The 19,964-nt window shown below is 53.4% G+C and overlaps 1 protein-coding gene across 2 annotated transcripts; it reads left to right on the top strand.

Annotated features, from left to right (window-relative positions):
- The first annotated feature begins 6,474 nt into the window (after nt 1-6,474).
- SLC2A1 (solute carrier family 2 member 1) lies at nt 6,475-19,739 on the top strand. Of its 2 annotated transcripts, none has more exons than XM_055705775.1 (10): nt 6,475-6,619; nt 11,431-11,523; nt 15,437-15,597; nt 15,792-16,032; nt 16,381-16,543; nt 16,624-16,811; nt 16,918-17,022; nt 17,124-17,225; nt 17,495-17,698; nt 17,961-19,739. In XM_055705775.1, exons 1-10 carry the CDS (start codon nt 6,602-6,604, stop codon nt 18,156-18,158), a joined length of 1,473 nt encoding a protein of 490 aa, XP_055561750.1. In that variant the 5' UTR covers nt 6,475-6,601; the 3' UTR covers nt 18,159-19,739. The 2 variants fall into 2 exon arrangements, with proteins under 2 accessions (XP_055561750.1, XP_055561752.1); XM_055705777.1 differs by lacking the exon at nt 6,475-6,619 and adding an exon at nt 10,689-11,252.
- Nucleotides 19,740-19,964: the final 225 nt, after the last annotated feature.

Genomic DNA, 19,964 nt, shown 5'->3' with positions numbered 1-19,964 from the left:
GCAAGAGATGAGGATTTTTGAGCTTTTTCTTTTCCTTTCTGGTGTTTCACAGCTTGGGATGCCAACGCCACCTGCCCCCAGCATCCGATGTGCTCCCCGTTGGCGTGGAGGGAAAGAAGTTGCCTGGCTCCAGCCTTGTGCAGAGCGAGGAAAGTTATTAAGTTAATTAATTAAGAATGAAATGGTGTCCTATGGAGCATCCCAAAAGGTCTTCCTTTAGGTCTTCCTTCTCCATCTGAAGCGGGATGCGGGGAGCATCTCACCTTGCACCCCTCTGGTGCTCAGCAGCATCCAGCCCACCCTTGCATTTAATATTGCAACGACGACACTCCCAGCTTCTAAAACTGCATTTATCCAAGCTCCCCATCCCCCAAAGCCCTGAAATTCAGCCCAGAAATCCTCCTCCAGCCCCCTTCCAGGCTCCCCATAACCAGCCACAGAAAGCCCATTTCAGGGATGCCAAGGGGCAGAAGGATGCTCCCTCTGCACCAGCGGCTTGCAGGCTGGCAGGATGCCTAAAATTAGCAAAACCGGGGCTGGTTTGGGTGAAAAATCAACATTTTGGGTTTTGCCAAGTCTGGCAGGGAACATGGGATGGGCAGACCGAAATCTGCCTGCAAGGAAAGCCATCGCTCTGGGAGCAAATCTGCGATTTCTCTGGGTGCTGCAGGATGCTCAGGATCCAGCTGCTGCACCACTCTCCCCCTCCCCACCCCCCCAAAAAAATAAATTCCTGGAGAATTCCTAAATCCTGAGCGGGTTTGGGTGGATTCCTCCTGGGATGGTGGTGCCGGGGAGGGGAGGATGCTCATTGCAGGGTGATGGGGGTTTTGCTGGAGGCAGTTTTGGGGGCTCCCCCCCCCCCCACGTTGTGACTCTTGCTCGCACATCCCTTATCACAGTGACCTTGAGCCAAGGTTGGTGACCTTAGGAACGTGCCAGCCGCCCGGCCTTGGGGTGGCAAACAGGCAAAAATGTCCTTATTCCGCCCTTTTTCTCCCCAAGCGGAGAAAATCCCAGTAGTTGAACCCACAAAACCCTGCAACACCCCCAAATTCCCCCCTAGTATTGTCCACACCTTGGGAACGGGATAAAAAAATAACTGAATTAATAAAAAATTAAACAAAAAGGAGCATCTCTGCCAATTAAGACATGGGAGTGGCCGTTCTCTGCTTACTATCATTAATGATTAATTATTAGTGTTAACAGCTGCTCTCCTTTGGCTCCAGAAATAGCTCCTGAAGGGAAGAAAACTCCAGAAAATGGGAATTATTTCATCTCAGTGTTATGGGAAATGGGGAAAAAATTTCCCTTTTTCTGCAATTTTGGCTGTGAGGGGCGTTTGTGAGGTCCAAGGAGCTTTTACGGGCAGGGAAAGCATCATCGTATAGATCTATATGTCAATATGTGCACGTGTGTGTCCCTTTTCCTTTCTGCTTGGAGGAGGAACAGGGAGCCACTCGCGTGAGCAGGCGAAGCCGAAGGGAAAATGGATTTTTCCCTCTAAGTCTTCCCATGGATTTCAGCTCCGGCTCTATGACACGTCCCAGTGCTGCGCTGTGACTCACCTGATTATTTTTAGCTCTGGCCTCTTTATTCCCCGTGTTTCCATGAGCATCAATTCGCCCTAAAAATGCAAAATAAGGGCTGAGATGCAAAAGGCACCTTTGCAAGACCTGGAACCGGGGGGATAAATCCCCCCTTTTAATGGAAAAAACAGAAAATCCCTTTCTTTTCCAATCCTTTTTATCTTTAATGGGTGAGAAGTCACCAAACCCAGCGCAGTTTAGGATGGAAAGTCGCTGCTTAGCTGGGAAAACCAAGCAAGGGGCTCAGTGCTGATTAATTGGGATAAATTACACAGGACCAATTGCTTTGATTAGGTTTGGTGTTCCAGCTTCCTCGGATGTGGAGCATCCACCTGACCCAAAGACCACGGGGTTGATCCCAGCCTGACAAGGAGGGATTTAACTAGTCCTGGGTTACAGATAAAATGGGAAAAGCAAGAGGATGCAGCTGCCGGATCTGAGCGCGGCGGCCGTTAAAGTGCTTTGGTGTCGCCGGTGATGGGGCTGACCCAGGAGTGATGGAGCTGACCCAGGAGTGATGGAGCTGACCCAGGAGTGATGGGGATGATCCCAGGCGGTGCTGGGATGCTGCTGGATAATCTCCTGGTCCCTCAAACCTCTCCGGGAACAAAGCACAACGCTGCTGGAGAGGTTGTCCGGTGGTATTTAAGGGCTGCAATCCCCAAGGAAGCTCACGCCGGCGTTGCTCAACCCAATTTGATGACGAATCCCTGTTTCCTTATGGACTTTGTCCCCAATTTCATCACCTAAACTGGTGTTTTCTGGCTCCAGCTGCTTCCTGACCTGACCCAGTCCCAACCTGCACCTTCAAAGGGCAAAACCGCTGCGGTTTGACCCAGTTTTGCCGCGGTGCCAATGGGCTCAGCGGGGCCAGCCAGATGTTGGCAGCTGCTTCCAGCTGTTGTGCAAGAGGAATTATGAGCTTGGGTAGGGAGCTGTGTTTTTAGGGGGGTGGGGAGGAATTGGGGTGGTGGATCTCTGGAAATCCCGTTTTTGCGGATTTTTGCCTGGATTTTGAAAGGGGAAAAAAAGAAATTGTTGGCCCAGGGGCTTGTTTGAAAGGGCTTCAGGCTCCAACGCATCAAAGGACATGGGAAATATTAAAATAAATTCCCTCCTGCAGTGGATCAACTCCATCCCAAGGATGCTCAGAGGTCAAGCGCTAACACTTTCCCAAAATTTGTTAGAATAACCCAGGATTTTTGGCTGCAGAGACATCAGCGGCATCAAGTCCCAGCAGCACCAAATTCCCTCCCTTGCACCATCTGGTGATGCTGGCTTTATTAACGGGAAGCTATCCCGGCAAAGGCTGTCCCAGCCCGGACTTTGCCCAAAAAAATAGGAACCGCTGCCCACAATTCCCCACTGCACCCATGTGTGTCACTGGGACGCCCGTGTCACCCGTGTCCCCGGGGTGGGGACACGGCTGGGGATGGGAGAGGCCGCAAGATAAGGACCGATGACAGTGCGAGGCGGCATGGAGGAGGGATCTAAGTGGCCGGATTTCCTCATCCATCAGGAATTCGTGTTTTTCAGCAGAAATCCCACCGGCCAGGTGGCAAGGGGAGCATGTGCCATGCCGCTGAGTCACAGCTGGAACGCGGGGCAGGGAAGAGGGTGAGGAGGGGAAGGCTGAGCCCATCACTGTGGCCTCTGGCCTTGCCACAACTCGAATCCCATGGAGAGAGGGTGAACCCATCACCGTGGCCTCAGTCTCTGAGCCCATCACTGTGGTCACCATGGCAGTCCCCGAGCCCACTGCCGTACCTTTGGTCCCTGAGCCCATCACCGTAGCCACCACACTGGTCCCTGAGCTCTTCACTGTGGCTTCGGTCCCTGAGCCCATCACCGTGGCCACCATGCCAGTTCCTGAGCCCATTGCCATGGCTTCAGTCCCTGAGCCCATCACTGTGGCCTCGGTCCCTGAGCGCATCACCGTGACCACCATGCCAGTCCCTGAGCCCATCACCATGGCCACCATGCTGGTCCCCAAACCCATCACCATAGCTTCGGTCCCTGAGCGCATCACCGTGGCCACTACTCCAGTCCCTGAGCCCATCACCATGGCTTTAGTCCCACCACTATGCTGATCCCTGAGCCCATCACTGTGGCCACCACGCTGGTCCCTGAGCTCTACCACTGTGGCTTTGGTCCCTGAGCACATCACCATGGCCACCACTCTGGTCCCGAGCACATCACTGTGGCCACCACTCCAGTCCTTGATCCCATCACCGTGGCCACCACGCCAAACCCTGAGCACAACACCATGGCCACCACTCCAGTCCCTGAGCCCATCACTGGGGCTTCGGTCCCACCACCACGCCAATCCCTGAGTCCATCCCTGTGGCCACCACTCCAGTCCCTGAGCCCATCACTGTGGCCACCATGTCAGTCCCTGAGCCCATCACCATGGCTTCAGTCCCACCACCACGCTGGTCCCTGACCCATCACCGTGGCCTCTGGCCTCCACCGTTACCCGCCGGGATATTATTTTAACGATTTTAACCCTTTCCCCCGCCCCTTCCCATTCAAAAGGACGGGACTGACAAAATCTCCCCTAAATCCCCCTCCAGCTCAGCGGCACCGACGGGATTATCCCGCCTCCGGCCCTTTTCCCTTCCATCAGCATTCCCGCCCGACACCCTTGGCCCCCCCGCCCCCCACCAGAAAAATGCCAGCTCAGGAAAAAAAAAAAAAAAATTTTTTTCCCCATTTCCCATTTGGGATCAGCAAAAAAAGGGAGAAAAAGCAAATGGACGGGGTTGGGGTTGCTAAAATTTGTATTTATTGCAGTTTAGAGGCAGGGATTTGCCCAAACCAGCCAGATTTGGGGCAAAATTTTGCAGCTTTAGGAAAATAAAATGAATTCTTGACTTCAAGTTTTTGGAATTTGTGCCCAATTTCTGCTCTTTGCTTCTTTTTTTTTATTTTTGCCTTTTTAAAAAAATTTGTTGCTTTTTTGTGTGTTTTTTCTTTTTCGTGTATTTTTCTTTTTCATGTTTTAATTTTTTTGCCTTTGTTTTGCCTTTTTTTTTTGCATTTTTTGCAATTTTAATTTTTTTTCCCATTATTCCCCCCCTCCCATTTTTTGGATGAGAAATCATGGGGAAATTGAATTTTTGGAATTATTTTTATGGGTTTAATGATTTTTTTTTAAATGCTTTTGAGGGGAAAAGGGGAGGTTTTGGGGTCCGAGGGTGGACAAAGAGCTGCAGCGCGTCCCCGAGCGGGACCCCCGGCGTCCCCTTTGGTGGCCTGGCGGTGGGATGCCGGGATGGGAGGAGCTGGCGGACGTGCAGGACGTGCAGAAACCCCTGCCTGGCTGCTTCTCCCACTGGATTGCCTGCTGTCTGCCCCCCAAAACCCATGGCACCCCCGTGAAAAGCGGGGGGGGGGGGGGGGGGGGAATCGGCTTGCTCTCACCCAGCCCAGCGCCTTGGGGCTGGTTGTATTGGGTGCAGGGTTTTGCACCAGGGTATGGCACCAGGTGCAAGAATTTGCACCAGGGTATTGCACCGGCTGCAGGGTATTGCGTTGGGTGCAGGGTTTTGCACCAGGGTATTGCACCACGTGCGGGGGTTTGCCCTGCACATGGGATTTCACATCGTGTGCAGGGTATCGCACCACTACAGCCTACAGCATGTCTTGCACCGGGTGCAGGGTTTTGCACCAGGCGTGGGGTATTGCACCAGCTGCAGGGTGTTTTACACCAGGTGTGGGGATTTTCTGGGGATGGAGGCGGGGGGGGGGAGCTGGGACCCCAGGGGCTGCACTCAGCAAAGGGGGTTGCTGCAAGGGGGTGGCCCCTTGCAGGCGGCTGTTGCACACACATGTGTACTCACTAGGTCTTTGCAGGGAAGCTCTTGCATGCGTGTGCCCGTGGATTTGCACACGTGTGCACTCACACATGCGGAGGCACGCACACATGCAGATGGGCGAGCACGTGCGAGTGGTTGCATGCACACGTGGAGGCAAGCACATGCACAAACACGCATGCTTACGTGTGCACACTGATTTATGGCCCATTATTCAACACAGAGGCACAATGTATAGAGACACACTTGCTCACGTGTGCACACACACACAGTTGCATGCTCATGTGCATGCAGAGGCACACATGTACAGGCATGCACACACTAGCACACTCATATGTGCACACACACGCATGCACACTCACACATGCACAACCCCACATACACTCCCGCATGTGCACACACACAGCTGTGCTCACTTGCACAAGTGTAAAGGTACACAAACACTCGCATGCTCACCTGTACACACCCTTGCACATTCACATGCATGCAGCCATGTGTACACCCCTGCAAACTTGCACGCTCACCCACCCAGCTGGGCAAGCATGTGTTTGCACGCACACATACGCAAACACATGCAGGCATTCCCTTGCACACTTGCTCGTGTGCAAACATGTGTGTGCACATACTTGCACACAACTGCACATGCACTGGCACACTCGGCCGCACACACTGGCACACTCACATGTGCACACACACGCACAGACGCCCTTGCACACTCACGCGCGACGGGCCCAGCCACACACGCAGTTTACGCGTGTGCAAGCATGCGCGGGGGCGCCCTGGCACACTCGCGCGTGTGCAAACCCGGGCGCACAGGCCCACGCGCGCGCGTGCACACCCGCCCCACGCACACGCACCCTTGCACACCGGCGCACGTGCACACCTAGCCCCCCCCGCCCCCCCCCCGCGCCCTCGGGCCCACGTGCAGAGCCACACGCGCTCCGCCCTTCCCCGCACACCACCGCGCCCCCGCCCCGCCCCCGCCCCGCCCCCCTCCTCGCCCCGCCCCCTCCCGCCGCACGGCCCAATGGGCGCCGCCGCCCCGCGGCGCCGGGCGCTCCCTGCGCTCCCGCTCTCTTAAGCCGCTTCAATGCCCCCGCCGCGGCCGCGCGTCACCGCTCAGCTCCGCTGCGCGCCGCTCCGCCGCCTCCCCCGCGCTGCCCGCCCCGCCCGCCCCGCCGCCCCGCCGCCGCCGCCATGGACACCGGCAGCAAGGTGAGCGCAGCGCCCCGGGGATCCGCCGCCGTCCCGTCCCGCCCGCCGCCCCCTCCCCCGCGTTACACAACTGGCGGGACGACGAGCTGTTCCGCGGGGCCCCGGGTGAAGCAGGCGGTGGGTGGGTTTGGGGTTAACCGGCAGCTTTTGGGGTCCCCGAAGCCGTCGGGCACAGCTCACACTGTGGACACGCTTGGGTGGCCGGCGCCAGGCGAAATAAACATTTTTTTTAAAAAATTTACCTCAGAAACAAGGGGGAACCCCCCCCCCCAAACAGCCGTCGCGCAGCCTCGGTGCCTCACAGCGCGCCGGGATGAGAGTTCGGGGTGAGGCGCTCCTCTGCCCCCTGAGGTGCGGGGGAAAGCGCCAAAACAGGGCGGTTTTGGCCCCGCTTTGGGGGTAAGGAGGAGGCAGGCAGGGCCCCGGGGTGCCGGCTTGGCGACAGGGGGGTGCAGGGCTGGCGTGATACGGAGGGACCCCCCGGCAGTGCGGAGGTTCGGCCGGTTCGACCCCGGTGTCAGCCCTCTGCGCCACCGGGACGCAATCCACAGCAGTTTACCGCCCCCCCCCCCCCCCCCCCCCCCCCAATGAGTTAATTAAGTAATCTAAACTCAGTCGGCCCGTCGGCAGTAGCCGAGTCCTCCCAGCGCCGCAACCCCCCTTTACATAAGTTGATTTATAATAATAGAGGTGGGTTAAAGCGATGCGACATCGGGCCCAGAATGAGGAAGGTGAGTTAATTGCACGGGGGTCGTTAACGTTAGACTCCGGGCTCTGCTTGTCCCGGCCTTGCCTGGGGGATTCTGGCCCCCCTCACCCCCCCAATATTCCCTTCTGGGAGTGTTTTGGGAGATACTCAAGTATGTAGGGATATTTTTTTTCGTGTTTTTTTTTTTTTTTCCAGGGAAGGAAGTAAAAAATTTGCTCCGTGGCTGTACAAAGCGCCAGACAACGTGTAATTAAAAACAAAAATAATAATTTTATTCCAATTAAAGATGTTAGAGGAACAACTAGTCTTATTTTTCTCCCCAGCAAACAACTCCTTATTCCCCCCGTCCCCTGCTTTGGAGCATTGGGAATACTATTTTTTTAATTAAACTTTTATATAGAAATATTATTTTATTTAAAGCTAGTTCTACCCCAGCGCCATTTTTTTCTTTTTTTTTTTTTTTTTTGGGCGAGGTGTGGGTTTAGGGGTGGGAGCTGGGAACGTGACGGCCGGCAGCGCGTCGATGGGGGGAGGAATTGGAAGGAAATTTGCTCTCATAACGAAGAAATCCGATGCGCTGCCGGCCAGGCTTAACTCCCGGCTACCAAAATGGAGCCAGAGATGTGCTCCCTCTGCTTCTCCATCTTAACTACCCCATTCGATAAATTTGGGTTAGAAAGAATTACATTTTTTTTAAGGGTAGTTAACTGCAGGAACAGTTTGCTCCGCTCTGATGGGCGACGCTTATAATCCGGAGCGTGTTTTGCAAGGAAGAAAAGGATTTTTATTCAAGCAGCTGGCGGTAGGGATGCTGGGGGTGCTGGGAGGTGGGGGACGAGCTTACCCCTCCGCCCTTCAATTTAATATTTAATATTATTAAAGTGGGACGTGCTTTTCTGCCCACGGAGCTGGGCAGCTCTGGCCTTTTGCATGCAAAAACATCTCCTGGGCTTGTCGCAGACCTCTTGTGGTTGCAAAACTGAGAGGGATCATGTCGCCGTCCCCAGCTGACCTTTAAGGGGAGAAAAAAAAAAAAAAGAAATAATGCTGCTCTGACTCCACTTCCCCTCACCCTGAGTTTTCTCCCACACCAATAATCCCCCAACAAAATCTTGGTTGATCCCCACGGTGCTGGTGTTACCCCTTGTTTTGGCTGCAAAAAAGCCCTCCTGTCGGTAAATGCTGGTGCTGTGGCCCATACCGTGGCTTTAGGAGCAGGTTTTACCTGGCCCTCGGTGGATGCGTAAGTTTTTCCTGGGCTGGGAGCCAGCAGGCAATGACCGAATCCGGTTGTCTTCACTCCAGCGAGTGTACATAAGTGTGCAAACAAGTGTACAAGATGCTGTAAGGCTGCATCCCCTCCCCACAATTGCCCGCTGTATCCAGCCTGGCCCAGGATGGGACCTCTTGCACTGAGCCTTTGGATGCTCGTTAAGGCTGCGTGGCTAATTTTGATGAGCTCTGTTAAAATGTGGATTTTTTTCTTGAGACTCCCTCCTGGGACGCTTTTGTTAATGTTATTATTTTTAAAGGGATTATTAATTTCCTTGTTCCATGAGGTAGGCAACATCCTGTAATTCTGCAGTGGAGGAAAAAAAAACCAAAACCAAAGGGGTAAAAAAAAATATTACAAAAAATTGTAAAGACAGACACAGCCCGCTGCAGGTTTGAGGGGGCTGCTGTCACCCTGCAGGCTGAACCCTCCTCTGAGCATCCAGACCTCTGTGTTTAGAGTGATGAAGGAAGCAGCAAAAACTAAATACAAATTTATGAAAATTACAAGCGTGGCACTCAACTTCCTATAAGGTATAGGAGTTAGTAGGGGAAAAAACCCGCAAGTGTTAGATATATCCAGGCTGTAAATAAGCTTAGTGCACAAAAGCAAGAAGGGGAAGTATTTTGGTTTTCTTTTCTTTTCCCCTGAACTCTAAATAAAGCTGCTGCTTTCTGCAAGCTGGTTTAAAAAAAAAAAAAAAAAAAAGGCCCAAGACCCTGCATGTGATTTTAGCTGGAGTTTCCCGTGCAAGGCTGCCCTGAAAAATAAACTTTTTTTTTTCTTCCTCCCCCCCCCCCCCCCCCCCCCCATCTCGCCATCTTAAGCCTCTCCTTTAATGGCGAGGTTAAAGCTGAAAGGCTCCCGGATCGGGCCAGGCAGCGTGTTTGGAACTGGGAAGCCAGAAGGGAGGGAGAGGAGCTGAATCACAGTGACCCTGCCTGGGGAGAGCCTCCAGAAACGCCAGCAGCCTTCCGACTGACTCTCTCCCATCGTCTCTTCAGGCTGCTGGAGTTTAATGAAAATAAAAGTGTTTTTTTTTATTTTGCTAAAAGATAAAAATATAAAGATTTTTTGTTGCTAAAGGTTAAAAATAAGTTTGGGGTTTTTTGCTAGAGGTTAAACCCACAAGTTTTGGCTTCTTCTTGTTCTGTTGTTTTTTTTGCTAGAGGTTCAAATTGAAAAAGTAATTTTCTTACTTAATTCTTTGTGGGGCCATGGCTGGTGTTGGAGCAACGAGGTGTTACTGCCTGCCACCTTCCTGGAGTAAAGGTCATGTTGGCGTGATGCATCCCTATCCCTGTGGCATGGTGCTGCCGTGACTCACCTGCACACTTGCAGCCCCAGCTTTCCGGGGTGGGTGACCCAGCCTTTAGTGATGCGAAATAAAAATCACTACCCCAAAAAGCAAAGAACCCCTCCTAAAGCCCCACAGGAACCCTGAAATAAAAAAAAAGTTCCCCAAAACCACCCAAAGACTAAAAAACCCTAATTTTTTTAAACAACGTTTATTTAAGCACGGGTTGCTTTCAGCGTTCCTGATGTTGCCTGTTGCAGTTTTGCAGAGCAGTGAGCAGATGGATGAGGTTGGAGTTAGAATTTTTTGGGGGCTTTTTCCTTGTTTTTCTGGGATGCCAGCAACTTTCCAGCCTGTTTTTGCCCTCCCAAGTGGGACATTTTTGTCTCAGGGTGGGTTTATTCAGAATCACTGAACAAAACCAAGTGCCAAAACCTCCCTGATTAGTTGTGTTGGGGCCAAGCCTAATTAATGAGCTTCATTAACGGGGCTGGCTTTATTCCCTGTTGCTTTTTCCCTGCAAACTTTAACGCCGGGAGGAGGCAGTTTGGCCAGAGAGGGGAGGTCAGTCGCAGCACTTACTTGTATTTATTAAAAAAAAAAAAAGAAAACAGTAAGAAAATACCCCTTTCTTGTGTGTATGTACTTTGCAATCAGCCCTCCTGATTTAGGGGGAGGTGTTTAGGTGGAGCCTGACCAGCACCAGTCCCTTAGGAATATTAATCTGAGATGCCAGGAGAGCATCCCTGGGGTTGGGGTAATGCACTGGTCTCCCTGGATAACCAGGAAGAACCCACCCCCCAAATTAAGGGGCTTATAAATTTCACGTGGACCATCCCAAAGCTGATTAACCGGGAATGTCGGATCCTGGTTCTCGGAGCTGAGCACTGGGAAAATCTCCTGCCTGGGATAATTGGGCCATTAACGAAGGTGGCCCAAGCACTGGCCTGCCCTGACCCTGCTCCTAAACAAGGCTCTGATTGTCACTCTGGCTTAAGCGGGAGGAAGAGGAGGCGGGTGAAGGCTTTGCCAAATAGCCGGGATTTTGCTTAGGGACTGTTAATTAGGCTCTGATGCAAAAACTTTGTTAGTGGTGGCTGTCTGGGGCATCCTCATGCTGATGCTGGGACAACGCTCGGCTGACCGGCAGCGTCACCGTGGCGTCCCCAAAAACATCTTGTGCTGGCATGCTGCCTGGGTGTCACGTGGAGCCCTCGGAGGGGACCCTGCAAATCCAGATAAAAACTCCCGCCCCACGCCAGAGGCAAAATAATCATGGAATACCCAAACAGTATTTTTTTAACCCCAAACTAGTATTTTTTTCCCTTAGCCCATGTGGATGCTATAAAAAAAAGCAAGTTTTCTCTTTTATCTTGTGTATTTGTGCTTGCAACCTTATGAGCATCCCTCCTCCTTTTGCAGCTCTTCAGGGAGAGGCACTGGGGGACCTTTCTGCTGGGGGGGCGGGGGGGGCATAGCTGGGACCTCAAGTTTAACCCCTCTTTTTTGTTTTCTTCCCCCTTTTCCTGCAGATGACTGCTCGCCTGATGCTCGCTGTGGGAGGAGCGGTGCTGGGTTCTTTGCAGTTTGGCTACAACACTGGTGTCATCAACGCCCCACAAAAGGTGAGCGTGCGCCGAGCAGCTGTGCAAAATTCCACTCCCCTGTGCCCGAAAACAAACCTGCATATGCTGCCAACCGGGCTAAAATAGTACATCCCGCTAGGCAGCTTAATGCCTGTAATGGGATTTGCAAGGCCGTTATTTAGCTCCCGCCTTCCCGGGAGAATTAGTTTCCTCCTTACTTAGCGGTTTTGCTGGGAAAAATCCCAGGAACGCATGCAGGATGCTCTCCAAGTGGGACCAGTGTAACTTTTAACCTTGGCTTTTAGCAAAGGTCTGGGAGTTAATTAGGGTTTGAGTCATCTGGAAGCAGGGGAATGGCTGCTGGGGTGGGTGCTTTGCATCCCGGAGCGTTGGAGGCAGGATGTCCCCTTGTCCCGGGGTGGAGATGGTCAGCTGGGACAGGCTGTGTGCGAAGGAGGGTGGAGAGCAGGAGGTGTTTGCTCCTTCCCCTAGTGTAGTGCCTGGACTCTCCAGCGACTGGTAGGTACATGGAAGCCTTGAAAAACTTGACTTTTGCTGAATGATGTGGCTTTTTGAGGAGTTAAAGGTTTGGAAATGTTAGCTCAGAAATCCCGTGCAGGGCTTGTGATGTGCCCCGGGTAAAGCTCGGCTGCTGGGGTAAGGTGTCAAAGGACAAATTGGGGTCTGGCTGCTGCTGCAGGAGCTCAGAGCCTGTCCCTCAGCATCGTTGCAGCCTCTGCTCTGGTTCACCATCCCAAATAATTAAAGCCACCAAGACAGGATTCACGCTGCGAGAGCATTAATCCCATTACCAGGGAGCAGGCTGCAATATCTCACCTCAAGCGCTGAAAAAACTCCTTGTGGGACAGAAGACCCCATGCAAAAACTTCTTGGACCCCACCCATATGGAAAGAACAAAAAAGATGCAAATTGTCTTTATTTGAAGTATTGCATTAAATTGTATTTAATCCCGATGAGTGGCCCATGCAGGATTTCATGCGGGTGGAGGCTGTGACTCCTGTCCAGCACCCTTGCTGCTTGCACCCACGGCCACAGTGCATGCATCAGTCTGCTGAAAGCATCACCCTGCTAAAACAGCCTAACCCATGCTCGCCTTCCCTTGGACTGATGCGCGCTGGTAACGCTCCCACTTGGCTGGCGGTGAGCATCCTCCTCTGGAGACAGGCGATAGGAGCAGCGTTTGAAATGGTGGCGAGCTGGGAAATCCCTGGAAACGTGCTGAGGAGCTGCTTTCTGGCATCTGCCCTCGTTTTCCCCCTGAGCTCCGGCACCGCGGGAAGCAGGAGCTCTGTAATTACTGCCCTGCATCGGAGCCCGGCCCCGCATCCCAAGGATGTGTGTTGTTTCCCTGTGGCTGAAGGACTTTACTCCATCCTCTCCTGACCCAGGAGATGCTGCCCTGGGTGATGTGAGCATTGGGGACTGAGCTCCGGTTCCTGCAGAGCCCCCAGCAAAGCAGGATGCCCCTGCGATGGGTGTTGCCTCAGTTTCCTTTGTGCATTTTAGGATTAAACCCTTGGAGCTTAGGCCAGGGCTGGGCTGTGTGTTTTAGGGACGAGTCACCCAAGCGAGTGATGCTGTGTTTGGGGTGCAGAACTAATGGGGGAACGGATTTGGGGTGCTCTGTGTTGGAGGCGTGAGGGGAGGCAGGGTGAGTGTTGTCCTGGGTAGCAGGATGCTCTGGGCATGGGGGTTCCTCCCACATTTAAGGGTGGAGACACGTTGGGACGTGGGTCTGGGGGTGTGTTGGGGTGCAGGATTGGGGATGCATTGGGATGGGACTGCATCAGTGTGTAGGGATGAGATGGGGATGCATCGGGGTGCAGGATGAGGATGCATCAGGATAATCTGGGGCATAGGATTGGGGTTAGGATGCCGGATGGGGATGAATTGGGGTGCAGGATTGGGATGGGGATGCATCAGGATGCATTGGGGTGCTGAACTGGGATGCATCAGGATGTGTCAGGGTACAGGACTGGGATGGGGATACATTGGGGTGCACTGAGGTGCAGGATGGGGATGTGTCAGGGTGCGCTGGGGTGCAGGATTGGGAGTGGGACGCAGTGTGGCACAGGCGTGGGGATGCATCAGGGTGCAGGATGGGGATGGAGTGGGGTGAAGGGCTGGGATGCATCATTCCCCTGGCCTCAGCAGTGCAAGTGCAGCAGTGTTTGCTGGCAGCCGCTCCCTGCGGCCGGCGGCCTTGCAGAAAGGCTCCTTTCTCAGGTGGAGGGCTGAGCGCCGGTTTTGTGGTCCTCTTAATAGAGTCCTCCCTGCTGCTGAAACAGCGGCTTGGTGTTTGTGGGGTGTTTGCAGATGTGATGTGGGGAGGGAATGGCCCGAAACTGGGCAAGGGCTGGTAGCAAACACTCAGCTGAAGTGAAATGAAGGGGAAGAGAAGGGGAAAAAAACCCCAGCTTTTGGGAAATGGCAATTTTTTTTTTTCATGCTTCTCACTTTAAACTCATTTTTCATCTCCTCCTCTCCCAACAACTGGCTTATGGTGGATTTTTCCATCCATCCTTTTTTGCAGGAGGAACGGGTGCCAGGAGGGGGGTATTTGGGTGTTATTTTTTGATAAGCTGAGGCACAGCCCAGTGTAGCTCAGCTGGCACTGGGGTGTCCGCGGTTGCTTGAATTAATTTTTTTCTGCTTCAAGGCGAGAGAGCTGGCAATTTTGGGAAAGTAGGGAGGAATTTAGAGCGCTGCAAGGTTTGGTGGGGTGTGTGCGGAGACCTGCTTACCCCTGCCGGAGCCTGGGCCAGTCCTGGGTTCTCCAAGTAATAATATCAATAATCTATTTTGGTGATGTTAGGAAAAGGAAGGGAAAAGCCCCCAAAGCGTCAAAACCTCCAGGTGAAGCAGGAAGCGAACGAGATCACTTAAATACTGAAATTCTAATAGTTTAGGAGCTTTGTAGAAGGAACAACTTAAAAATAATAATTACATTATTGAAATGAATAGTGAAGTACAGGGTGTATTTCTTGCGCTGCCTTTGCCAGGGGCTCTTGTTTGTGCTTGAAATGACGGAAAAACTAGAAAACCAAGTGTGATTGTGCAAACACTTAAATCAAGCACGTGCAAAACCCTTGGAGGCAGTGAGGCCTTTGGGCCACTTGATGTCCAGCAGCAGCTTCCCCTGCGCACACGGAATCTCTGCTCCCTCCACCCGGGGTCAGTTGGGTGTGTTACCAAGCCCTTTGCTTTTTGGGTTTGGGGGTGGGTGACCCTTAAATAACTTTACTCGAGGCTTTTCAGCAGTGGGCTGGCTTTAAAAATACATTTTTGTAATATATATATTTTTATATAAATATATATATATAAAAAAGGGTGTTCTGTGTAAAAACGAGTGCCTGTCTTGGATGTTAGTGTTGCGGAAGTGTTGCGGAATTATAGTGTTATAAGTATTGCGTTATGGAAGTATTGCAGAAAAAACCCTAGAAATTAAATTCAGGGGAGTGTCCAAGGGGATGGGAATCGATCAGCTGCCTGGATCACCCTGCTGTCTTCCTCACCTTCCTCCAGCAGCTCCACTGTCTCCCCTTCTGTGTTGTTTCTCTGGGGATGGAGGCGTGTCCCTTCCCACCTCCTGTGCCCTGGGAGGAGCATGACCTCCCGGTGGCCGCCCGGTGAGGCGAAAGAGGTGTTTTGGCAATGCCAAGCCGCTCTCTCGGCAGGGCGAGCCCAGAACCTGTCTGGCTGCATTTCCCCCGTGCATCCCATCAGGTTTCCTCCCTTGGCCTGGAGCTGAGCCACCAGCCTGGCGGCTGGGCGGCTCCTGGCTCTGTGACGCATCGTCTTGTGAGCAGCGCTCGCCAGCCAAGGGTCCGTAGGTGGCCGGGCTGAGGCCAGGCAATTCATGACACCGGTGGCACGGATGAAATGGAGATGGTTTTAACCCACAGCTTCCTTTCTCCTCCCTCTTTTGTAGGTGATTGAGGACTTCTACAACCGTACCTGGCTGTACCGATATGATGAGCCCATCAGCCCTGCCACCCTCACTACACTCTGGTCCCTCTCCGTCGCAATCTTCTCTGTCGGAGGCATGATCGGATCCTTTTCCGTGGGGCTCTTTGTCAATCGCTTTGGACGGTGAGCACAGAGTGTGGTGGACCCATGGTGGACCTCAACGAGGGGGTTGTGCAGCCTCACCCCACCCCGGCATCCCAGGGGGGTGGCTTTGGGCACCTCCCTCCTGCCAAGAGCTGCTCTTTGGGTTCTCCTGATGCCCCTTCAGCCTCTCTGACCCCCCTGGTCCTCACCACGCTCCTCCCTTCCTTCCCCAGGCGCAACTCCATGCTGATGTCCAACATTCTCGCCTTCGTGTCAGCCGTCCTCATGGGCTTCTCCAAGATGGCTTTCTCCTTCGAGATGCTCATCCTTGGCCGCTTCATCATTGGCCTCTACTCTGGCCTCACCACCGGTTTTGTGCCCATGTACGTGGGTGAGGTGTCCCCCACTGCACTGCGCGGCGCGTTGGGAACATTCCACCAGCTTGGCATCGTCTTGGGCATCCTCATCGCACAGGTGAGTGCCGGAGAAATGGCTGCAGGGGGTTCCCCCATCTTTGGTGCTGACATTTGTCAGGGTCCACAGGGGGTGGGGTTTTGTGTGGCAGCGCAGAGTGTTGCCTGTGCTGGGCTGATGGAGCTGGGGCTAGAGGGATGGACCTGGAGCTCAGTGGGAGCAGGGATGCTGTGAGATCTTGAGGTTTGGGGTGGGCAGCAGCACGATATAGCATCTGTTGGCCACCTGGAAGCAGCATATCTGTCTGTGCCCCTCTGATGGGTTTCCAAGCCTGTAGCGAACCTGTGAGCAGCAGAGTTGGGTCTCACTTGAGCTGGGGAAGGGTGACTCAACCCCTCTTGTCCTCAGGTGTTCGGTTTGGACTTGATCATGGGAAACGACTCGCTCTGGCCACTGCTCCTGGGGTTCATCTTCGTCCCTGCCCTGCTGCAGTGCATCATCTTGCCCTTCGCCCCTGAGAGCCCCCGCTTCCTCCTCATCAACCGCAACGAGGAGAACAAAGCTAAGAGCGGTGAGTGACCCCCATCCCCAAGCTTGTCCCACCACGCAGGAGGGTCCTCAGCTGCTCCTGACTCCAGCTCTTCCCCTCAGTCCTCAAGAAGCTGAGGGGCACGACGGACGTCAGCAGCGACCTCCAGGAGATGAAGGAGGAGAGCCGGCAAATGATGAGGGAGAAGAAGGTCACCATAATGGAGCTCTTCCGTTCCCCCATGTATCGCCAGCCCATCCTCATCGCCATCGTCCTGCAGCTGTCCCAGCAGCTCTCGGGAATCAACGCGGTGAGTTCTGGGGGCAGCTAGATGCCATGGGTCAGCTGCTCACCCACAGCTCACGTCGTGCTGGCTCCAAGACCCTTTCCTCATGGCACATCCCTGCTCTTTGTAGGTCTTCTACTACTCCACCAGCATCTTTGAGAAGTCGGGTGTGGAGCAGCCCGTTTACGCCACCATTGGCTCCGGCGTGGTCAATACAGCTTTCACAGTCGTTTCGGTGAGTTGTGGCCCACCAGGCTCTCACCAGGGAAGGTGGAGCGACACGGGCTTTCCTGTGTGCCGGGGATGTGCTGACAGACGCGTGTCTCCATCCAACAGCTCTTCGTGGTGGAACGCGCTGGACGGAGGACGCTCCACCTCATCGGCCTGGCAGGGATGGCAGGGTGCGCGGTGCTCATGACCATCGCCCTGACGCTGCTGGTGAGCGGTGGGTGCTGACAGGCCGGCTGGGCCAGGAGGAGGCCCTGCCCGCTGCCCCTCGCTGGGGGCACCTGGGGGAGGAAGGACTTGTCCTAAGGGTGACGGCTGAGCGGTCCCCGCTGCCCACGTCTCTCTCGAGGTCCCAGAAATCCAGTCTCCAGCATGGAGAAGCCCCACAGCACCATGCGTGCTCGAGTCTCCTCATCTGGGATGGCCGGGTGCTGCGTCCCCCCTCACCGAACCACCCTTCTCTCTCTCCCTTGGACTAGGACCAAATGCCCTGGATGTCCTACCTCAGCATCGTGGCCATCTTCGGCTTCGTGGCCTTCTTCGAGATTGGTCCAGGCCCCATCCCGTGGTTTATCGTGGCCGAACTGTTCAGCCAGGGCCCTCGGCCCGCTGCCTTCGCTGTCGCCGGGCTCTCCAACTGGACCTCGAACTTCATCGTGGGCATGGGCTTCCAGTACATCGCGGTAAACACCCGCTGCCGCTCGCCGCGAGCCAGGGGGACACCGGGGATGGGCACCCCTCGGAGGAGGGGGGAGGGAAGGAGCAGCAGCGGGACGTGGCGATCCTTATGGGTCCCTTCCCACTCGGGGTGCTTGCTGGAAGGGTGCCCCGAGCTGCCGGGGGGGCGGGTGGTCGCTGAATGCTCCTTTAGCCATTGCCCATCGGCTCCCAGCGCCGCCTCCCCCCACGTGCTCACCCCTCCTCCTCCTCTTTCCTCCTTCCCAGCAACTCTGCGGCTCCTACGTCTTCATCATCTTCACGGTGCTGCTAGTCCTCTTCTTCATCTTCACCTACTTCAAGGTGCCGGAGACAAAGGGTCGGACCTTCGACGAAATCGCCTCGGGTTTCCGCCAGGGAGGAGCCAGCCAGAGCGACAAAACCCCGGACGAGTTTCACAGCTTGGGCGCCGACTCGCAGGTCTAACCCGCCGCGGCCTTGCAGCCGCCCACCTTCTCTCCTGAGTTTGGGGGTTATTTTTTAAAACGCTTTGTACAGAAACCGGGAAGGAGGGAGCGGGGGGTCCGGCTCTTGCGCTTACACCCCTTTTCCAGACTCCCCCACTGGTTTAACGTGGACAGACTGACCTATTTTATTTTATTTTATTTTTTTCCTGCTAGGAATGATTTTGGTGGGTTTTGGTTTTATTTTTTTAGCTGGTTTCGCGTCCAGGATTTCAAAGCCAGTCGGCGTTTTAAAAACCAACCATGCGGCCTCTGCCACGGGAGGGCGGTGCCCTTGTTTTTAATGACGCGATAGGTTATTTAACGAGAAATCACGTAGCGGAAGTTTTTAAAGCTGGAAACTTTTTTTTTTATAAGGTTCTAATCTTAGAAAAATCATGTAAATTGACTAAACCTAAACCAACGATTTTTTTTTTTAAAAAGAAAAACAAGAAACGAGTTGTTTTTTAAAGCAGTCTAATTGATTTCAAGCCCCGGTGGGTTCGGGGATGGGGATTTCCTGGACGGAGCGTGCGGACCTGAGCGGGAAGGTCACTGTCCCGCCGCAGAGCGGCTCCGCTGGTGGCTTCTCATCTCCGTCACCTGAATTTCAGCCAGGAGGGGAGAAGAGGAGCGGGACCGTGATTTTTCTTTCTGTTTCGGTTTTTTTGTTGGTTTATTATTTTTTTTTTGTGGTTTAATCTCGGCAATATTTGCCCGACGGTGAAGCGCCGGCAGAGCCAACCGGCAGCCGCACACTACAGCACCCCCCTCCCTTGCTACTGCCCCCGCCCCCGGCTCCCCCAAATCCATCAGCACGCGGATACATCCATGTCCTGCTCTGTGTATAGACTGGAAGATATTTATATTATATATATTTTTGTTCAATGGTTGTTAATAGTAGACGTTTAAGTTATAGTGTTTCTGATTTGATGAGCAAAGTACTGTAAATATTCTCGGAGTATATTCACACTGTATAATGTATACAAAAAGGTACAGATGCAAAGGTATAGTTTCTATAGCGACTAAGACAAAAAAAAAAAGCTTGTACATGGTTAGGATGACTTTTGTATAGTTCATTCCCTGCACTGTAGTTGTATCTATTGCACTGAATTTCAAGCTGGAGTATATTAAAAAAAAAAAAGAAAAAGAGAAATCCTGTCCTTTTCAAACAAAACTGAAGAAAAAGAGGAAAAAAACCCCACCCAAACAACAAAAAAAAAGCATTTCCCTGAGTGCAGCTGGTGTGGGAGCTCCTGGCACATTCCCAAAGCCCCAGGCGGTGTTTTATAGATAGTTTTGGGTTTTTTTAAGATTTTTTATTTATTTGTCTCTTTTGGAAGTGATGACATTTGACCACACTTAACATAAAAGGTAGGTGGGGAAAAAAAAATAAATTACTAAAAATTACAAAAAAAAGACCCTGGGATAAACTTGCGGCGTCTGCGCAGCATGGCACCCGCGCGTGTGTGTGTGTTTTTTAAAGCAAATACAATTTACTAAGTGCCAAGAGGACGGTGTGTGGTGTGCTAACAATAAAGGAGAATGGATGCAGCGACCCCGCCCACTGGCTCCCGTGCCTTTATTTCCCCTGCGCCACTGCGGCCGCCTCGTCCTTTCGCACCCGGGGACCCGACGCCCGGCACGTTCCTGCAACAGGGTGGGGAAGGGGGGAATCCTGTGGGAAGCCGCGATGGGAATCGGGGATGGCGGGTCCCTGGGGGGTTTGTGTCCCTGCGAGGCTTCGCCCCCACGGGCCCGACTCTCCCGGCTGCAGCGGTGGCCTGTG

Source organism: Falco cherrug, chromosome 3, assembly GCF_023634085.1.
Source record: "Falco cherrug isolate bFalChe1 chromosome 3, bFalChe1.pri, whole genome shotgun sequence".
NCBI lineage: Eukaryota > Metazoa > Chordata > Aves > Falconiformes > Falconidae > Falco > Falco cherrug.
Note: the sequence above shows the minus strand (reverse complement) of the source record. Positions and strands in the feature narration are given on the sequence as shown.